The sequence below is a fragment of the Lithobates pipiens genome, unplaced genomic scaffold (assembly GCF_037356315.1).
Source record: "Lithobates pipiens isolate NorthernLeopardFrog02 unplaced genomic scaffold, aLitPip1_a1.2 Scaffold_8, whole genome shotgun sequence".
In the NCBI taxonomy this organism is placed as follows: domain Eukaryota; kingdom Metazoa; phylum Chordata; class Amphibia; order Anura; family Ranidae; genus Lithobates; species Lithobates pipiens.
In genome coordinates, this window is record NW_027507903.1 from 97,567,246 (window position 1) to 97,589,670 (window position 22,425).

The 22,425-nt window shown below is 51.2% G+C and overlaps 1 protein-coding gene across 1 annotated transcript; it reads right to left on the reverse strand.

Annotated features, from left to right (window-relative positions):
- Positions 1 to 8,227: 8,227 nt before the first annotated feature.
- On the reverse strand, positions 8,228 to 21,929 carry LOC143961975 (uncharacterized). Its single transcript, XM_077471320.1, has 2 exons — positions 17,548 to 21,929; positions 8,228 to 8,332 (listed from the first exon to the last, which is right to left on the reverse strand). Exons 1-2 carry the CDS (start codon positions 21,733 to 21,735, stop codon positions 8,228 to 8,230), a joined length of 4,293 nt encoding a protein of 1,430 aa, XP_077327446.1. The 5' UTR covers positions 21,736 to 21,929.
- Positions 21,930 to 22,425: the final 496 nt, after the last annotated feature.

Below are 22,425 nucleotides of genomic sequence, written 5' to 3' on the forward strand. Positions count from 1 at the left end.
TTCCAGGACTTACAGGCGACATACCCACTGTCCTCTCGCAGACTCCAATATTTACAATTGCAGCATGCCGTACAGGCCCAGTCCAAACATACTAAATCAGATGTACATCCTGTGCCTCTTATAGATTCCCTTGAGGACCTTATCTCTTCCATATACAGTTACCTATTAGGACAGCATCAGAGGGTGGTTGCTTGCCTGGGTAGGAAAGAATGGAAGAAAGATCTGGGAGATATTTCTCATGATGTATGGTAAAATATATTGGAACAGGTGCCTTCTGTGTGTTTATCGCCTCAGCAGTGTTTATCACAACTGTTCATCATTCATATAGGACTCCACTTAAGTTGTTTAACTGGAGTTGGCGTGACACACCTGAATGTCCAAGGTCTTCGGGTCTACTGTGGATTTACTCCACATGCTGTGGAAAAGCCCCACATTATTCAGGTACTGGCCAAGCCTAATAGACAGCATAAATCCGCATAGACTTAGATCCTAAGATACACTATATTACCAAAAGTAATGGCACACCTACTTTTAAACACACATGAACTTTAAAGCGGGAGTCCACCGGGACTCCGCGTTTTTTTTTTTTTTAAAGCCAGCAGCTACAAATACTGCAGCTGCTGACTTTTAAAATAGTGGCACTTACCTGTCCAGCGCGCCCGAAGCCGATCGCTAGGTCGTCTGTCGGGTCCTGCCGCCGCCATCTTGGGTATGGGAATCAGGAAATGGAGCCTTTCGGCTTCATTTCCCGGTTCCCTACTGCGCATGCGCGAATTGCGCTGCGCAATAAGGACGCTCCCCGCTGCCTCTGGAAGCTGTGTGTTTCCCAGCAGGCAGCGGGGCACTTGCGGGAAGGGGCGGGCACTTGCGGAAAGGGGCGTAAGTTACGCCCCTTTCCGCAGAGAGCTGTCCCGGGAAGTGGGTGCAGTTACCTGGATTATCCAGGTAACTGCACCCCCCTCCCCCCTGAAAGGTGCCGATTGTGGCACCGGAGGGGGGGAGGGTTCCGATGAGCGGAAGGTCCACTTTAGGGTGGACCTCCGCTTTAATGGCATCCCAGTCTTAGTCTGTAGGGTTCAATATTGAGTTGGCCCACTCTTTTCAGCTATACCAGTTTCAACTCTTCTGGCAAGGTTGTCTACAAGGTTTAGGAGTGTCTATGGGAATGTTTGACCATTCTTCCAGAAGCACATTCATGAGGTCAGGCACTGATGTTGGACAAGAAGGCCTGGCTCACAGTCTCCACCCCAAACACAGTGGGTCGCCGGCGGCGGGCGTGTGTGCGCCTCAGACCCGGAAGTGCAGAACCACATACCTGTATGTGATTCTGCTCACAGAAACTGCCACCCAACAGTAAATGTACGTCAACAAGAGGTTAAAGCTGGCTATAGATGGTTAATTTTTTTTACATTTTTGTTAAGTCCATTGTTTATTTTTTCCTCCATCCACACAAGCACGGTGGATGGATGAATATCCCAGATGAGATATTGCATTCTAATAGTGCTAATTTCTGGTGTCAGAATACACTGATCATCTGATTGCTGCATTTTCCAGCTTGTGCGTACCTCATAACTCAATCTGGAGGTCGACTTCTGTTAAACAGGGAAGTCCACACATAAATCTAAATGCATCCGGTCTGTGCTCAACTGCACAAATTGTGATCCTTCAATGGCCAGCCTAAGTCTGCCTTGAGTACATATAAAACCATAGTTATATCAGAAAGACTGCATGACCTGCGTAGCCCAACAGTCCCTTTCTTAACAATGCCCCTTACCAGCCCTTTTATATCTATAATAATGAGACCACACCTTCTCTTTGGAGTAAAATGGCCACAACAGCCTTTATTAAACATAACCAAATATTTTACTCCCTCCAAAATATGTATATAAATAAGAGGGCCAGTATGGTGGCCCGTAATTATGGGAGGAGCCCGGAGGGTATATAATCAGACCACCCACAACGGTCTGTGTCGGTTCCAGTGCAAGGTACTGCACATCAAGGGGCCGGCTCTTCTCAGCTCCCTCACGGTCGTCTATCTGTGTGTCCAATCGTAGGTGCACTTCGGCTTCTTCATTCGTGGTCTTCGTCGGCGGTTCCCGCTCATGGTCGCAGATAAGTAGTATCTGAATCTTTTCATATCATGTGCAAACTTGCGGCTTATCATGCTTACTATTCTGCACCCCTTTTGCAAAACCTACCTCTGAGTTGTTGACACTCATGTCCCGACGTTGTTCGGCACAGCCGAGTCGCTATCAGTTGTTCCTCGTTATCACTCGCCATAGGCTTCACTGGTTATAAAATTCACTGTTCTCATCCTTTTTTTAGATAAACAGGTATTGTTTGTATGGGTTTCTGTGGCTGATTGAGGTGTAATTAAACCCACCTGATGTCTTACCTGCACTTGACTAGCCTGGGGGGATGGGTGGTTGATAGGTGTTTGGTTTCACAGTAAGGAAGGGCATACTCTACAACCAATTCGTATCAGATACTCCTTACTGCCAATTTATATCAGATTCATCTCATACATTTTTGAGCTGATTCGTGTCAAATGCATTGCAGAGGCTGACTCTGCCAACTCACTGCATGTCCACGTAGTTGTACCTTCGAGATCGGTCGTATATCTTCATCGATTGTCCCACGCTCGGACCGCTACACACTCGCTGTCGCAGGTAGGACTTTGTTGTTACGGCTCTTCTAAACTCCAATAGTTACGTTATCATGTTCGTTTTGCAAAGTCGCACTTACGCCACCGTAAGTCTATGTCATCTTTCATGTATTTCATCCTTTCTACCCAACGCGGGTTTACTCGAGCCGATCACTTCACGGTCGATGCAGTCAAATCCGACATTCAAGCCCCTTACTCACCTCGCATCTACGGCCGATTCGAAATCTAGTCGCAACTTCGCTTCTATGTTTCGGATCCTCGGCAATCACAAGCCCCTTCAACCGTCATCACCATTTAGTTGATTCGAACCCAGCCATATCATCGGCAATACGGTCAGATCTGTCATACGAGCCCCGTAGTCACCTCATATCTACGGCCGATTTGAAATCTAGTCGCAACTTCGCTTCTATGTTTCGGATCCTTGGCAGTCACAAGCCCCTTCAACCGCCATCACCATTTAGTCGATTCAAACCCAGCCATATCATCTGCAACACGGGCAGATCTGTCATACGAGCCCTGTAGTCACCTCGAATCTAGTCGCAACTTCGCTTCTATGTTTCGGATCATTGACAATCACCAGCCCCTTCAACCACCATCACAATTCAATCAATCCGAACCCAGCCATATCCTCAGCGATACGGTCGGATCCCATATACGAGCCTTTCAGTCGCATCTACGGAGGATTCGAGTTTAGTCGCAGCGTCGGCGCAACGATTCCAGTCCTTGCCAAACGCAACTCTAACAACCAAGCCGAATCCTGTTGCATCACCGACTCAAATGAGTCAAATCTTTCGCAGACTATTCCATAGCTATAGCCCAGTTCAAACTAGTCACATCGACTGTACGAATTCAGCAGTACTTACATTTGACCTTCTCAGTCTATCCATACACGATCGTACACAATTCTCTCCACCAATTTGCTCAGTATTGCGCACGGTCATTCCTACATAATCACATTTCCTCTATAACCTTTCTTTTGCCTTTCAACAAAGCTGCGTTCTTGCAATCGCTGCAAGTCTTTTCTGCATTTGGCTCAAAACTGCCAATCGTCTCCAGTAGCAACACTGCTGTTCACCTCATACCTACACACTTATAAATCCGCAAAACATTGCTTTCACCTTTCAAATCTCATCTCTAGTAGCAAAACGGCTGCTCTCCTCATTCCTACACACTTATAATTAAATTTATAGATTCAAATAAAGCTGCTTTCTTGCAAATCGCTGCAAGCATCTCTGCAATAGCTTAATACGGCCACTCATCGTCTCCAGTAGCAACACAGCTGTTCACCTCATTCATTCATTCATTCATTCATTCTCACCTCATAATTCAATTTATAATTCAAATAAGGCCGCTTCCTTGCAATCGCTGCAAGCATTTCAGCAAATGGCTCAAACTGCCACTCATCGTCTCCAGTAGCAACACGGCTGCTCACCAGGGGGCCAGCTTTGCCCCAAACAGCTCTTTGCAATCCCCATCGTCAAAACGAAATTCTCATGTCACTTTACTACAGGCTCCCGGTCAACTCAGTTCTCGACCACCAACCAGTCGACTTCACAACTAGGGCATAAAGTCAGGTGTGTAGTTCAATGGGATTCCCCCTTTCTCTTAAACACTCTTTCACTACATATTTTTACTTCACATACAGAATTTGACCTGCTCCTGAGGCGTTAGCAACTGTCACATACTTCTGTGCACTTCACTCTGTTTTCGAAGCACAAGCCTTCAATACGCAGACAAGGTCGCCTAATCTCCATACTTGCTGGCAGTGCAAGCATTAGTAGACCGAACCCACGTCAATTAACTACAGATCGCAACATTCCTACTTAGTATACCAGACTTCAGCTACCCACCCCAGTCCGCCCTGGGGCGCTCTGGTTCATTAGTCTGTGCCGAGCACAGACTGACACCCGAGCTATCGGTTACCTAGCCAGTCACCTCCTGGCTCACCTCGGTTGTTACGCATTCTTTTGAGTTTTCTAAAGTCACACTCAACAGTGCTCGAGCGCAAACCAACTGTCACTATGGCTGTCGTTCCTTGTCCTATTCTTCTTGTTTCCTTCCGCCTTTCATCTTATCTACCCAACGCAACTATCCGCTCCTACCTTTGCAACTTACCTCAAACATACCCCCCCTTGCTTTTAGTTGACGCCATGTCGCAGGCAGACAGTGAGGACTTTGCCTCAGCCCTGCCATCACCCTTTTCGGGCTCAGCAAGCGGCGGTTTAGTCTCACAAGAGCTTGGACCAATAAAAAACAAATAAACAAAACAAACAAACAAAATATATATAAACTCATAACAGAACGGTGTCGCAGGAGTAAATCCTACCCTGCTGCAGCCAGGAAACCAAGCCTTTAGGCTACTGTTTCCACCACCAGTGGCAGCCCTTCTAGGCACCACTTCAGTCTATCTTCTTTGCGACTACTCAGCTGCACTCCTGGGTAACCACACTGTCAGCAGCAGTCGCCGAAGTCCAAGCAGAGTGACAGCCCTGGAGGTACGCCCAGCCATGCCCCTACCAGCTCCAGTCACCACCGTCATTCCCGTACCTTCACTTACAGATACACCCAACTTCTGCACCATCGTCTTCCCTGCACACCTTGTCCTAGCAGGGCATCTAGGAGGACATCTTGGATGACAACGACGTTAACTTAGCATCCCTCCTCATAGCAGTACACAACTTGGCCTAGAAAAAATCATATTCGCAGGGAGATGTCTCCGTCATCCTGAAGACCAGAGACCCTTTACTTAATCGCAAGCTCACTGTCACAGAGTTTGTGCGGGCCTTGGGGACAGTCAGAGACATACTAGGCAGAGCAACCCCAACAGGAGGGTAGAATTGGACCCGTATCTGCACGCAGCAGGTCACAAGTACGCAGGGTGCCCATCCTTTGACTATCACTGCTCATTTTCAGCCAAGGCAGCAGCCAGACTCAAGGGGATCTTTTACCTCCCATCTTTTAGTGTTTCTCTTCCAGGCAAAGACCCTGACTAAATCCTTAAATTAAGATGTGCCAGCTATAGCAGATCTGCCCATGAGAGTCGAATTTCTCACAAATTGGAATGGCATGCCAATGTGTATTCCCTCAGCATCTCTCTCTTCATCTCAGGTAGTCATGGTCACCGCAGCCTCCACAGGTCCTCGCCTCAATTTTGGTCAAATTGGGTTGATAGGGCCATGGCCGTCAGAAATCCTCTTGATTCCTGGGTTCAGTTAGTCCTCCTCTTTGTTCGACCTCTACCCCATTGTCGCAGCAGCTCAAGTCTGGTGCAACAACTGGGCAGGACAAACAGTGACGTTCGCCACAGACAACCAAGCCAATAAACCAATAAAGGAGGTCCTAGTAGCTGGCCATCGTGGCCTTCCTGTGCAGGCTGGTGCCACTATCCCCACAGCACCAATCTAACGTCCTATGCGTCCACATCCCAGACAAATGCAATAATCTGGCCGACGCACTACCCGTTAACTTTGCTTCGTTATTTTTTGCAGGAACCTGGAACCGACCCGACCATGTCTCTTATCCCACACTGGTCGTAGCTAACCTCGGATTCAAACAACACTTTCACGACGCTACCTGCCTTATTAATCTTTCACTATCTCACAACACCCTGAAGGCCTACCGGCAGCCTAGAGGTTCTATGTCAGGTTACTAGCCTCAAAACCCAGAGCAATACCAAGAGTTCTCCATCACATCCTGGTCTTCATATTATGCCACCGCACACAGTTGGCATTGTCACACAATACCTTAGATCCCACTCAGCTGACATCCAGTATTTCATCCCCTTATGAGATCCTAACAAACCGTCTTGTTCGCCGCCCATACGGTCAAGACCATGTTGTGTGGTATTCACAGGCAATGACCCCAAATCAGTATCAAACGGCTACCCGTCACCGGCGCCATATTCCGAGACATGTCTTTTCATCCTGTCACATTCCCCTTTTGGCTAAATTCAGCCTGGTCCTTCAAGCAGCCATCTACCTGGCTTTCTACAGCTTCTTACGCCCCAGTGAATACTGTGACCATCCCAGTTGTAAAGTGTTACATAGACGCCACCTCACACGCCATCAGACTTCATCTTGCTCCTCAGCGTGTCCAAATCACAATAGTCCGGTCCAGGGGTTGACCTAAAACCTTTCCAAACTCTCAAAGCCTGGTGCCCCGTGTCCATCCTAGATCAATTTTTGGCCCATATGTTTGATCCCTCGCAGGACAGCCCATTACTACCGTTCTCGATTAGTACCCCAGGCAGCAACCAGTTCATTAGTCACGTCAGGTTCCTTTTGAGCACATTAGGCCAGGACCTTGGTCATTTTCTTGGACATTCTTTCGCATTGGAGCAGCATCAGCAGCCTCACGAAACGGGGTCCCAGTCCACGCGATCAAAGATGGGCAGGCGGGAATACACCTGCTTTACTCGATACATCTCCAATCCACAAGTGGAAATGTCCTGAGCCTTCAGAAACTTTGCCCCGTAGTGTCTTGCTGTACATAAATTAATAATTACCTCCCTACACCAAATCTTTTGCGGCCTTCTCTTGGCATATCGCCCAGCAGAGCAGGGCTCACCGCCCAGCTCACCAGGGCTTACCTTACAGCAGACCAAGGGCACAATTCAGGTCTATTTTATGTTGTTAGTCTTGTGATGTGTTTATGTGTTCTTTCATATCTCTTACAGCGGAGGGCTCCAACCATAAATAAGAGGGCCAGTATGGTGGCCCGTAATTATGGGAGGAGCCCGGAGGGTATATAATCAGACCACCCACAACGGTCTGTGTCGGTTCCAGTGCAAGGTACCCACCCACCCATTTCCCTTCTTAGAGTACTTCACTTAAAACACGTTTCTCTACAGCACATCCATTTACTTTCTTAAGGTATGCGGCCTTCTCTTGGCATATTGCCCAGCAGAGCAGGGCTCACCGCCCAGCTCACCAGGGCTTACCTTACAGCAGACCAAGGGCACAATTCAGGTCTATTTTATGTTGTTAGTCTTGTGACGTGTTTATGTGTTCTTTCATCTCTTACAGCGGAGGGCTCCAACCATAAATATATAAATGTATATCTACAACTGTAAACAAAACATTTTGAACAACTTTAGCAACTCCAGTCTGGTGATCTCTGACGGTGACCCACTTTAACTCCAAACACCAACCTCACTGCTTTACCTTTTACCATACCAGGCCTCAAGCTGTGACCGCTCAGAGACAACCAATTCCTGCAGTGAAAAACCTCCCAGTATTCCGTCCACCGTTCGGGAATACACCGGAGGGGCCCATAATACCAATGAGCCCCCCACCCTTTTATATCACCTCTGTTTACCGCCACCGTCAAAGACCACCAGAAATCTCACGCCACAGCCTGAAAGGGTGACCCCCTTACCCTTGAGGGCAACCCCACACCCTCAAAGCTTGTTGGATCCCCTCCTGCAAACCCAAAGACCATAGGTCGATCCTGACATCCGTGAGATGAACCCCGTCCTTCCTCAGGTACAAACCCACATTCGACTCCAGCTCCCTGTGTCTGATCACCAACCCTCCATTCTGAACCACGAATCTCCCCACCACCTTATTCACCCGGATCCTCGTCTTCTGAATGCTTGCCACCGACCTCGCCCATCTCCACTGTGTCCTTGCGACAATGTCCGACCACAGCAGGATCGTACTGGGAAACCTTGCACACAGCTTAAGAAAATCAGCCTTAATGTCAGTCAGCAAATCCCTGACCTTCCGGGCTCCCAGGTCATTCCCCCCAGCATGTATAACCAACACATCCGGGGGCCTATGCAGCCAAACGTACCTTTCCACCACACTCATCACCCTTTCCCACTGCATTCCTGGTATCCCCAACCAGTGCAATTCCGCTTCGGCCCTGGAAATCCCCAGTTGCCTCCCCTCAGGTCTCATGTCTCCTCTCCTGGCCCCCCAACAAACGTAGGAGTGGCCCACGATCCAAACGAGGCGTGTTGTACCTCCATCTAAAACGAGAAACCAGAACCTGCTGATCCCCCGACAAAAAAAAGACCCCATTCAAAAGAAAAACACCACCACATTGACCGTACCCATCCCACGTAGATACTAACAATACCCCCGTGGAAAAACCTTTTATATATATATATTTTTTTTTTTTGATGTCTAAACCAGGAAATTAACTAAGGACAATCCCACTCCCGGGACCGCCCAACCGCCAACTGTGGTCTAACGTATGACCGAAACCTACGAGACTCCCAACGACTGATCCTGCGCACCGCTGCCTCATCCAACCCGCACCGGGCTGCTTCCAATGCGGAAGGAGTGTGAAGCATATTCCGACCCCACCAAACCACTAAGCGTCAAGCATCGTCGAAAAACCGACACGAACTGGAATCTTGACAGGAAAGACCCGTCCACGTGGATAAGTAATGGCCCCGGACTCCCCGGCCTTACCTCAAGGTAACTCTGAACTGCTTCCACCGGGCAAACATGCGATCCCGCCAAACGGAACAAGCAAATTTCCACACCCTTACCCTGTTGGTCCGTTTTTGATCGTCTAAGAGTTATACTCACCTCCATCCCCCTCATCCCGCACATCCAGATCCCACAGCCCCCCCGGAACTTTCCGGGACGGGCTGACCAACTCCACGATACGAAAAGCCCCGTAAAATGCCAACGAAAAGGCCGCCGTGAACAACCGCACCTCGAACGGAGACGTGCAAACCGAGCCCAATTTTCCACAAATGGCCACCAAGATCCCAAACGTCACCGGACGTCTTGCGTCCCCCCCTTTTTGTCTGTTTCCGAAAACCCCTCAGCATCTGACGTACCCAAAAATCCTTTGACCAATCCTCCGACCCCAGTAACTTAAAAAGGAATGACAAGCCTGCCATTTTTTTTGTCGATCGCGGCCGCCGAGCGCCTGCCCTCCACATTCCAGACCACAAAATAAAGCACCAGCAGGCGCCAGTCCCCGGCTTCCCCAGCCCCGTCCACCTCTCGTACCAAACCCTGCCATTCCCACCATACCTTCACGTATGCCGTCCATGTAGCCCGACTTACAGACCTGCGTATCCAACCCGCGGCGATTCCAAGGGCAGCGCCCAAATCCACCCCGGGCACGGAATCCCGACTGGGGCCGCGCCAGGCGCCAATTCCCGGAACTTGTCCCACTGGAAACGAGACAGGGAGTCAGCCAAGGAATTCTCCACCCCAGGTATGTGAACAGCATACAGAAATACATTCAAACGCAGGCACCGAAGGACCAATTGGCGCAAAAGTCTGATAACCGGAGGGGATGATGCAGACATGCGGTTCACCACTTGCACCACCCCCCATGTTGTCACAGTTGATGCGCAACTTCAAATTCCTGCAACTCTCCCCCCACAGCTCCAACGCCAACACTATCGGAAAGAGTTCCAGCAACACCAGGTTGCCCAGGAAACCCGCTTCCTTCCACGAGCGCGGCAAAGGTTCCACACTCCACCTGCCCTGAAAAAACGCACCATAGCCCGTAGACCCGGCCGCGTCAGTGACCAATTCGACATCGAAGTTGCTCACCGGCCCGAACATCCAAACCGCCCTGCCGTTATAAGAGGACAAGAAATCATGCCACACACCCAAATCGTCCCGGTGTTCCTCCGTCAATCGAATGAAGTGCTTCGGTGCCCGCACCCCCGCTGTCGCTGCCGACAGCCGCCGGCAGAACACCCGCCCCTTTGGAATGACGCGGCACGCAAAGTTCAGTTTTCCCAGTAAGGACTGCAATGTCACCAACTGAACCTTCCGACGGCCCTGAATCTCCCGAATGGCCCTCTGCAAATCCGCCAACTTGTCCTCCGGCAACCTGCACTCCATGGCCTCCGAATCTATAACTATGCCCAAAAAACTCAACACCCCCACCTGGCCCTCCGTCTTTTCCGCCGCCAACGGCACCCCAAAAATGCCTGCGATGTGCTGCAACGTAGACAAGAGAATCGCACACACAGCGGAGGCCTGGGGGCCAATGCAGAGAAAATCGTCCAAATAGTGAATGATCGATTCAATGCCAGAGACATCCCTCACCACCCACTCCAGGAACGAGCTAAACTGCTCGAAAATGGAGCACGAAACGGAGCAGCCCATAGGCAAACACTTGTCCACGTAGAACTGCTCCCGCTAATGACAACCCAACAAGCGAAAACTGTCCGGGTGCACCGGTAGCAACCGGAAAGCCGACTCAATGTCCGCTTTGGCCATGAGCGCCCCCCGGCCGTAACGCCGTACCCACCGGACAGCCGCGTCGAATGACGTATAGGACACCGCGCAGACATCCGGGTCGATGAAGTCATTGACCGAACCACCCTTGGGAAACGACAAGTGGTGTATGAGCCGAAATTTGTTTGGCTCCTTCTTGGGGACGACCCCTAAAGGAGACACCACCAGCGTCTTCCACGGCTTCCCCACAAATGGCCCCCCCATCCGACCCAGGGCCACCTCCTTCCCCAATTTTTCGTCCACTACCGTAGAGTGCAGCAAGGCCGCAGGGTATCCGGAAACCATCCCGGAACCCCTCGGCCAGCAGCCGCGCCGCCACCCTGTCCGGATACCTATTTAGGAAAGGAAGCATCCTTTCCACTCTCACCGGCGTCTTCCCTCTTGTTAGCAGCGTCGCCGGGACGCTTTCCCCTTTTAAAGCACCGAGACAGCGCGTGGGCCCCTCCGCAGCCGGAACACTCGTGCTTGAACCGGCATGCACCCCCAAACTTGCAGGCGCCCTCGTTGAAAGACCAGCACACTCCCCACTTCTTTCCGGCAGACAGTCCTGAGGAGGGTGTACCCCCGGCCCCCCCCCCTGAAAAAACGGAGGTGGGGCCCGGGCGGAGGACATCAGCCTCATCCAGAGGCTGATGTCCTTGTGATCCCACCGTAAATTCCTGACGCACCGCCTTCCGCTGCCGGAACTGTTCGTCGTACCGGAGCCATGCCCCTCCCCCGTACACCCGGTGCGCTTCCCCAATGGCGTCCATATAGCAAAACAACGCCGAGCAGTGCTCGGGGTTCTTTTCGCCAATGACGCTCGCCAAAATCGCAAACACCTGCAACCAATTTGCAAACGTCTGCGGGATCAACCTATACCGCCTCTTCGCCTCATCATCTTTTTTCGTGTCGTTGGGCTTGACCCGATCCAAATTGAATTTCTCCAACGGGAGTAGCGAGAATCTCCACATACTCACCTTTCGCAATTTTTTCCCGGACTTCCGGCTTCAGGTGCGCCCCGAGCGGGCCCTCGAAGCAGACGTACACCTCACATCTCGCCGCATCCCCAATCCGAACCACATCAGTCCGGCTGGGCGTCACGTCCGCCGCCTTCTCACTACTGGGCCCCCCACTTTCCACCGGCCCCGCCGTCGTGGACACCGGGGGTTCCCCACCCGCAGCCGGCGGAACCGCCGCTGTCCCAGTGACCGTACCAGCACCCCAAGGCACCGCCAGGGCAGGAGCGCCCCGGCCCCCCCCCCCCCGAACCTGTCCACTAATGCCCGCAACCCCTCTAACAGACCCTGCATCAGCCGCGCGGGCCCCGGGTCCGCCCGACCCCCGCCCCTGTCACCCCACCCAGCGGTGCCTCCGGCGCCGCCGAACCAGCCGCCCCCTGCACAACCCCCAGCAACCCCTGCAAAGCATCAGAAAAAACATCAGTTACCGACTTACCGGGCCGACCAGGAACACGTCCCACAGCCGCGCTGCCGCTCTCCACCACCGGATCCGCCATCTCTTCCTCAGCGGATAGCTCCCCCTCCGACCGGTCTTTCGCCTCTCTCTCCACTGGTGCCAGAAGCCCCCTGGGCGACTCACCCCCAGAGTCCGCAGCAATCGGGTGGCTGGGAAGAGCCTTCCCCACAGGGGCCTTGCTCCCCGACTGGCGCAGCGAACCAGACCTGGGGCGCCCCCCCACACCACCCCTGGGCGTCAGTCCTCCGCTGTGTCCCTCAGGCAGGCCCGCTTCCGCTCGGCGTCCCCCATCCCCCGTCCGCGACTTCCGGTAGACCGAATCCACTTTTTCCCCACGCGACCGGTTGCCGGGCTGGACGGCGGGGAGCCGGTGCCATTGCGGCCCCGCCCCCCGGGGTAGGCCGGCGGCGTGCCGACCGCCCTAGGCCCCGAGTGTCCCGCTGTCTCCGTTTGGCGGGGGGACCGACCTGTCCTCCCCCGGGCTCCACTGGTCACGAGGTGGCCGAGGGGCGGGGCCCGGCGAGAAGCGCGCCGGAGGTCGAGACCTCTGGGCCCGCAGCACCGGCTCTCCGCTAGTTGTTCCCGCTCCGGGTCACCCATCAGCCTGTCCACCTGCTCCGTCAGCCACGCCGTCCCCCGCACTTCCGCCTGTGCCCGCAGCCGCTCCAACACCAGGTCTATCGCTGCAATGCTTGCTGAGGAGGAGCAGTGAACAAAAGCTGCCTCCTCCGATGCTTCCACACGCGTGATTGGTCCCGCTCTGGCTCCTCCCCTTTTATATATTGCTCCTCCCCCTTCACACATTTTTCTCCTCCACCTATCCTGTTCCTCTCCAGGTGTCTCTAGGCACCCGGTCATGCCCACCCCTCCATTACCCCTCCCCTTCTAGGCGTATCATTACGGGGCTCCCTAGAACAGTATTTTAAAATATACAAGCATATATCTCTTATAATTTAACTTTGGGGAGTCAATAACAAGTGTGTAAAATGCAGAAAACTATCCCTAATTTATCTCACAGTTTTTGGTGTTAGACACTGTTTTTCATGTATATGATTATAATTTTCCTGTGGTCCTCAGAACTGTATATTCTACCTTCCAGAAGTTGAGGAACCTCATCAATCAGACACAATTCTGGCAGCCCAAAGTTTCATGCTATTTCAAACAGACCTAATTACCCAGCTCAAGCAAGTGTAGGTTGGTGCCGTCTACTTTTTCCACTGCAGACAGGGCCATCTTTTCGCATGGGCACACTGGACAGTTGCCATACTTGCCTGGGGTGCCCCACCTGCCCAGCATCCCCAAAAAGCCCAGAGTCTCATATTTCTCATTAGCCCTGAGTGTAAACAACCCGTGCTGCAGTGAGAGTGGTGCTGTCAAATCCAAATTTCTATGGATGCACTCTGCACCCAGGTCAGGTGACACTGTCTGACAATCCCCAGGGCATCAATAGCTTTGACTGCTCTGTTTAGTAGTTTTTTTTTCAGCTGGAACACCCCCAGCGCCGTGGCCAAAATAGTATGGTCTGATTACTGTTTTACCCTTGCTAGCTCCACCCACCACTGCTAAGCAGCCGAGTTTAATGTGTTATCATTTAGCGCGGGGGGCGGCTGCTGGTACACACTGTGTCCACTCAGTCTTCCAGAGTCCGGACCCCTCCAGCTGAAGCTGAGAGCCCGAGGTGAGTTGGTGATAGGGGGTGTGTGTGGGTTGTGAGAAGAGGCTGGAGGAGTGTTTGTGTCTGCCCTCCACCCTGACTGTGCTGGTCTGACAGAGAAGGGGGTGGGGGGGGGGGGTAATTGCTGTGTCCACCACCACCCAGGTATAGGAAGCTGACCTGATAAGGGGAGGGGTTGCAGAATCCACACATGTGCTATGTACAGGTTTCAGAATACACACATGTGCTATGTACAGGTTGCAGAATCCAGGCATGTGGTATGTACACTTTGCAGAATCCACACATGTGCTATGTACAGGTTTCAGAATCCAGGCGTGTGCTATATACAGGTTGCAGAATCCAGACATGTGCTATATACAGGTTGCAGAATTCACACATGTGCTATGTACAGGTTGCAAAATTCACACATGTGCTATATACAGGTTGCAGAATCCAGACTTGCTATATAAAGGTTGCAGAATCCAGACATGTGCTATGTACATGTTGCAGATTCCAGGCATGTGCTATGTCTGAAGGCTGGCCTGGATTTGTAGGAGGAGTCTGAGGGGGTATATATATCCCTCCTCCTTCCTACAAGTCCTTCGTCGGCTCGGCTCTGGTTCCCTGGTTTCCGTGGTAGCAGCTGACGCTCGTCACTTCTGGGTTTTCGCTGACGTCATTTGCGCACGCTATTCGACTGGTGGTGGGATCGCCGGAGGAAGTCTCATTCTCTCGGTCACCTCGAAGCAAGGTATCCCAGCTGCGGGGTGGGGGGGCTCATCGTTGCGGAGCAGGCTACTGCGGGGGATCCCGTGGTGGCCTCGGTTGGGGGCAGAGGTGTTCTGGTTTCATGTGTCATGTTTTTATGTGGGCTCATGAGGGCATGTGGGCATGTGTGGGGGTATGTGGGAGCTGGTATGCGTGAGTGCCTGTCGGGGGGGGGGGGGGGTGGCGGCGGCAGTTGTGTTGACATTTAAATGGGTATATAAGCCCCCAAGTCTTTCTTATGTCTTGCTATTCTCCATGGGCAGAAACAGTGACATCTACAGGTTATCACTGAGCTTAGCATGCAGCAGAATAACATTTCAGATTTCTTTTTAATATTAAAATGATCTGACATTTCTGGAGTTACAGCTAAGGCTCAAAGTGGTCATGTTTGAAAACATAAATAAACATTTAAATGTGTGTTTATAGGTTTAGAGGCTGCTGTTTTTCTGTGCACTATGCTGATTGCACCTTTTATAGGTGACCTGCGTATGGGGGTTTTGTTAGTTAAAGGAAGGCATAGGCATGGTGTACCTGGATGTTGCATAGCATTCGGTGCAAGTTAATCATTCTGTACAAGTAAGGTTAGTTGGCATGGACCATTGGGTTTTAAACTGGCTACAGGGGCAAGTTCTGAGGGTGGTGTTAGATGGGGAGTACTCGGTTTGGGTAGGGGTTGTGACGAACGCTGGTGTCAGATCCCTGCCCTCCTCGCTAACTGGCGACAAAGGACCGGCCAACCTAACCCCACGCTGTCACTTACGTAACAATGCCACACTCAGCTGCACCCAGCACAAAGATTTTCCAGCTTGCGGGACCACAATCTAGGTGCAGGCAGCCTGAGAGCGATTGTCACTGGGCTAATTACACAATTAACCCTTTAACTGCCACCACCCCCGTTTAAAGACAGAGCCGGGGGGACTCGTAATTTAAGCAACACCAATTAGAATAAGCGCCTGCAACACACACTGCCACCACAGACAGGTCTGCTCAGCGCCTTACTCTATCACAGTAGCGCCCTTTTAAGAGACAGGTTCGTTTATAGTTTGCATCAAGAGCTTTAAAGACAAGGTTAACACTTTTCAACATAAGGATTTATTATGAAAAGGTCAAGGTTGGTGCGAATAAAACATTTACAGAAAAAGGATGTTTCAAAAAATAAAGACAATATACAGCCACAAAGAAATAAGGTAGAATTGGGAAGGAAGCATACTTGCAGTTAATGTCCAAGGGTTGATCAGAGTTCAATCGATAAGCAAAGGTAATCGGTTCTCAACTTGGCAGATGTTCTTTCTTGGATGGTAAAAAGGAGAACTGCCTATTGCCTTGGCCTCTCCTCTTTTCTGTCAAATCAAAGGGGGTGTTGACAGCGACCAGTGACCAATCGTCTGGTCATCTTGTTTAGGGGTTGGTTGCTGGGAGGTGTCTACACTCATGACCCTGTCCCAGGTACACTTTGTTATACATATTCATATCTCTGCCTCTCTATGGTTTATAGACTGCAGATATCCATTTTAGTGATCAGCATGATATTTGCTTCAAAACGAGTCCACACATGACAGGTTTCCCATTTCAGGGTTACCTTGGAGGAGTAAGGGGTCCCAGTGGCTTCCCATATGACCTGGCATAGGGGTGTTTGGACTTGAAATGTTAGAAATTATCCAAGGAAACTAAATATATCCATATTATGGCTGTGCTATGATGGCTTTGAAAGTTATAAAAAATGTTAAAGTTTTCAACACTTTACTAATCTGTTTGCACGCTATCTGTTTGGAAGTATTTACGACGGGTATCTGTTGGTTGTCTGCATGGAGAAAGTGACAGTTTTACGACAGGCCGGAATATCTGCCAGGCAACTTGAGCCTTGTTTTCTCTGCTAAGATAACCTTTCTTCCCTTTGAAGATTTTAAGAGCTTTTGGAATTCCTAAAACAAGGGAGGGGGGGAGTTTAGATTATTCTGTAAGTTTATTCTAAGGTCAGCCAAACTGTCATGGCTGCTTTCCACACAAAATGGCAACTAGTTACAATATATCCTGGCTCAGACGTGATATCGTTACACCTCCCTCCTTAGGTGGTTGCATGGGAGGGAACTACAATTTCCCTCCTGACGCAACCGACTCTTGCAGGCTCGGCTTGTCGCGACAGCCCATCAGCATTGCCATGGGTGCTGCCTTTCTTATGCTGGATGGTGAAATCGTATTGCTGAAGAATTAAGCTCCACCGAAGAAGTTTGCCATTCTCCCCAGCCACACGATTTAGCCAGCTCAAGGGATTGTGATCTGTGATCACAGTGAAGTGCCGTCCAAAAAAGGTACGTTTGTAACTTCTGGAGAGCCCACACGATCGCAAGACACTCCTTTTCAATCGTGGCGTATGCTACTTCCCTGGGAAGCAGCTTTCGGCTCAGGTAGAGGATGGGATGCTCCTCTCCAGCATCATCCACCTGGCTCAGGACTGCACCCAATCCATAGGCAGAGGCATCAGTCTGCACTAGGAAACGGCGGGTAAAGTCTGGAGCCTGTAGCACAGGAGCGCGGGCCAGCGCCTCCTTCAAGGCCTGAAATGCCTGCTCACATTCTGGTGTCCAAGACACCACCTTGGGCAGTTTCTTTTTGGTTAGGTCAGTCAGAGGTTTAGCCAGGCTACTATAGTTACATACAAACTTCCTATAGTAGCCAGCGGTCCCCAAGAAAGACATAACCTGCTTTTTGGTTTGGGGGGTAGGCCATGCCAGGATGGCATCAACCTTCCCGGTCTCGGGTTTCAGGGTGCCCCCTCCTACCCGGTGTCCCAAGTACTGCACATTGGTCATGGCAATCTGACACTTACTGGGTTTGACGGTCAGATTGGCAGCTGTCAGTTGGTCCAGGACCTGTGACAGGTGCACCAGGTGTTCTTCCCAGGTAGGGCTGAACACGGCGATGTCATCCAGGTAGGCTACTGCAAAGGTTTCCAGCCCCTCCAGTAAGTCATTCATGACTCTCTGGAAGGTAGCTGGGGCGTTCTTCATCCCAAACGGCATGACGGTAAATTCGAACAAGCCGAATGGGGTGATAAAAGCCGACTTTTCTCGAGCCTCAGGGGCCAAAGGAATTTGCCAGTACCCCCTGCTCAGATCCATGATTGTGATATAGTGTGCAGCCGCCAGCCTATCTAACAGCTCATCAATCCGGGGCATGGGGTAGGCATCTGCAGTGGTGATGGCATTCAGTTTCCGGTAGTCCACACAGAACCTGGTCGTCTGGTCCTTTTTGGGGACCAAGACTACTGGGGACGCCCAGGCACTGTGGGACTTCTGAATCACCCCCAGCTGTAGCATTTCCTCCACCTCCCTTTTCATGTCAGCCAGCACCTCCAGGGAGACGCGATAGGCTGACTGTTTAATGGGAGGATGTACCCCAGTGTCCACCTGGTGGACAGCGAGATGCGTCCTCCCAGGTTTTCCCGTAAACCTGCTACCATGCACTGCAAGCACTTGCTTCAGTCCAGGTACCTGGTTGGGGGTAAGATTGGAGTTTATCAGGAGTTCTGAGTCTACCTCCCTGGTGTCAGCTAGCAGGTCTAGAAGTGGATCAGCCTCCTCAGGCTCTGGCCTGCTGCAGACGGGCATGACATAGGCCGTGCGTTCATGATGGGCTTTGATCATGTTCACATGAATGGCCTTCTGCCGTCTACTCCCTTCTCCCAACCTGACCAAGTAGGTGACATCATTCAGACGCTGGGTGATGGTGTACGGGCCTTCCCATGCTGCTTGGAGTTTGTTCTGCCGCAGGGGAAGCAGAACATACACCTTCTGACCAATGTCATAGGTCCGCTCCCTAGCATTACGGTCATACCACTCTTTCTGCCTGGTCTGGGCCTGGGTCATATTTTCCCGCACAATTTCCACCAGCGTCTCCATTTTATCCCTGAATTTTAGGACGTAATCCACAACAGAGACCTCTGGGTCGGCAATCTTGCCCTCCCAGGTCTCACGGATTAGGTCCAGGGGCCCTCTTACCCTCCTTCCATACAGAAGTTCAAATGGCGAAAAGACTGTGGACTCCTGAGGCACCTCTCTGTAAGCAAACAGCAGATGAGGCAGATACCGTTCCCAGTCCTTGCCCTGGGAGTGCACAAAGGTTAGCAACATTTGTTTCAAGGTGCCATTGAAGCGCTCGCACAAGCCGTTTGTTTGTGGGTGATAAGGACTGGCCATGATATGCGTCATCTGTATTTGCTGACAGAGAGCTTGCATCAAGTCAGACACAAACTGAGGGCCTTGATCGCTAATGAGCTCGGCTGGGAATCCCACTCTTGTGAAGATTCCCAGGAGAGCATCAGCGACCTTGTCTGTCCGGAGGCAGGAGAGAGCCACCGCCTCTGGATAACGTGTGGCATAGTCGACAACTGTAAGGATATAACGTTTGCCTGAACTGCTAGGGATGGCCAAAGGCCCAACGATATCCACTGCCACCCTCTTAAAAGGTTCATCAATCACAGGCAAAGGTTTTAGTGGAGCCTTGTGGACATCCCCTACCTTGCCAACTCGCTGGCAGGTAACACAGGACCGACAGTAGTCAGCTATGTCAGCAAGCATCCTGGGCCAATAAAAGTTATGTACCAACCGCCCTCGGGTCTTAGTGATCCCCAAGTGCCCTGCGAGGGGAATCTCATGGGCTACTTTTAGCAGTGGTCCCCTAAATTGACTGGGTACCACCAGCTGTCTGTCACCTATGTCAGCCTCATTCCCCTCTGCAGGCAAATTTTCTCTATACAGTTTCCCTTTGTCCCAGTAGACCTTTTGTTTGTCATTCTCTGCAGGGGGGCGATCAGCTAGACTTCTGAGCTGTGCTAGTGTTTGGTCTGTCTGCAGTGCTGTTTCAAAGGCGGGACCACAACTCTCAGCCAGCAGTCCTGTGGCAAACGAGGACGGCTGCTGAGGCTCAACAGAGGTGGAGTCCACTGGGTCAGAACAGGGAGAGGGCCCCGAGACCTCCTCCTGCTGTTCTGCGATCAGTGCCTGCACCTCGGCTGCCTTTGCAGCACTGCGAGTGACCACCAAGACTGGCAATACATCATCATCATCATCATCATCATCATCATTATCGTCATCATTGTCATCATCATCATCATCATTGTCATCATCATCATCACATTTAACCTTTATCAGTTCAGCAACATTGGAACATACATCAGGTACCTTCACTAGCAAGGGGATCTCCTCTCCTGTCTCTGAAGGAGGACCTTGCACTTCAACTCCACCCTCCCCCTCCCTCTGTCCATCCACAGGTTGCCCAGATATTACCCCAACATCTGTAAACAGTACCTTGGTAGGTCCAGAAGGTTCCGTGGGAGCATCCTGGGTGCTCTTAGCAGGGGCATAGTAAGAAACAAGGGTACCTAAATCAGAACCCAACAACACAGCAGTGGGGATCTCCTCAGAGACACCCACCTCTCTCATCCCACTTCCGGCACCCCAATCCAGGAAAACATAGGCACGAGGTACATGGGAACAGGTTCCCCCAACTCCAGTCAGGGAAAGGTACTTCTCTGGGATGATGTCTGTTTCTTCTATCACCTCTGGTCTGACCAAAGTGACTTCGGCTCCAGTGTCACGAAAGCCTGTTACAGTTCGTTGGCCTACAATGACTGGCTGCAAGTTGGCATTGGTTCCTGGAGGTTTTCCACCGACGAGCAGCACAGCAGAAGGGTTGCTGGCCGGATGGCCAGGGATTGTCGTCTTCTTCTGCTCAGGGCACTGTGTCCGGAGATGTCCGCCTTTCCCACAGTTATAGCATTTGCGGTTGTCAGTCACAAAGGCTTTGGCTCCAGGAGCTGCAGGTTCCGGCCGCTGAGGAACTTGGTTGGTAGGTAGAGGAGGGGTTGCCAGGTGTGATTTCCCTCCTTTCCAGCCATTTGGAGGAGCCTTGCGATGGTCAGATACCCGAGAGTGGATATAGGTATCTGCCAGTTCTGCTGCTGCTTTGGCAGAGGTTGGCTTTCGCTCCAGCACAAACTGTCTGACGTCTGTAGGACAGATATGCAAAAGTTGATCTTCAATCATAAGATCTTCCAAGGACTCAAAAGAATCGGCTTTCAAGCCTTTAGTCCACTGCCGGAATGTGGTGCGTAAGCGACTTACCACATCCAGGTATGAGTCCCCAGGCCCCTTTTGCAAGGACCTAAAACGCTTCCGGTACACTTCCGGGGTTAGCTGAAACTTTTGGATGATTGCAGCCTTTAGGGCCTCATAATCACCTCCTTGCTCTTCTGACAGTTCTACATAAGCATCCAGGGCCTTGCCTCGTAGCCCTGGCGTCAGGTACCGGGCCCATTGTGCTGGGGGCAGATGGTACTGACGGCAAGTTTTTTCAAACGACAGTAGATACACGTCAATGTCACTGTCCTTTTCCATAACTGGAAATTTGGCTGCCGGGGTCACTGGCAGAGAGTCATCCCTGTGCTCTAGGGATCCGAGGTTCTGAACCTGTCGCTGCTGCTGGAGCCTAGCCATCTCCAGTTCGTGCCGACGATCAGCCTCTCTCTCAGACCGGCGTTCCGCAGCCTCTCTCTCAGCCCTGCGTTCCTCTCTCTCAGCCTGGCGCTCGAGAAACTGCAGGTACGCCACAGGATCCGTCTCCCTGAGGTGTTGTAGTGTTTCCTGCATTTGAGGACAGTCTATTCTGGTTCCAGGCAATCTGATGCTGGCCTGCTCTGGCGATGACTTGGAGGTAACAATCCGTGGTAGTCCAGTGTCAGTCTCTGCATGCCCATCTGGTGAGGCCGCCTCTGAACCACTGGGCTCTGGAGTAGCGGAAACCCTTTCTGGTCCAGTTTCCCCCAGGTTCTGTTCTGCACGGATATCAAACTCATGTAGGGCATGTATCAAGCCATCACGGTTTTTGCCACCGACATCAATTCCTCTTTCTGTGCACTCAGCAGTCAGTTCATTTTTGCTCATCTTTTTATATGCTGATACCCCAGACATGTTGCAAGCAGAAAAGATAGAACAGAAAGCAGATATAGGAAGAAGGTGTAGAAAGGAGCTGTTGCTGTATATCTCTTTTTAAAAAAAAAGTAAACAAAAAAAATAATGTGCACCAGCTTGTCTCTAAGGACTGTTTCCACAAAGGTTACAATCCTTCAGTGCAGAGCTAATTCCTAACAATGCACTGAATGCTCTTAATGCGAAACTATCCCACCGCTGCCACCAATATGTGACGAACGCTGGTGTCAGATCCCTGCCCTCCTCGCTAACTGGCGACAAAGGACCGGCCAACCTAACCCCACGCTGTCACTTACGTAACAATGCCACACTCAGCTGCACCCAGCACAAAGATTTTCCAGCTTGCGGGACCACAATCTAGGTGCAGGCAGCCTGAGAGCGATTGTCACTGGGCTAATTACACAATTAACCCTTTAACTGCCACCACCCCCGTTTAAAGACAGAGCCGGGGGGACTCGTAATTTAAGCAACACCAATTAGAATAAGCGCCTGCAACACACACTGCCACCACAGACAGGTCTGCTCAGCGCCTTACTCTATCACAGTAGCGCCCTTTTAAGAGACAGGTTCGTTTATAGTTTGCATCAAGAGCTTTAAAGACAAGGTTAACACTTTTCAACATAAGGATTTATTATGAAAAGGTCAAGGTTGGTGCGAATAAAACATTTACAG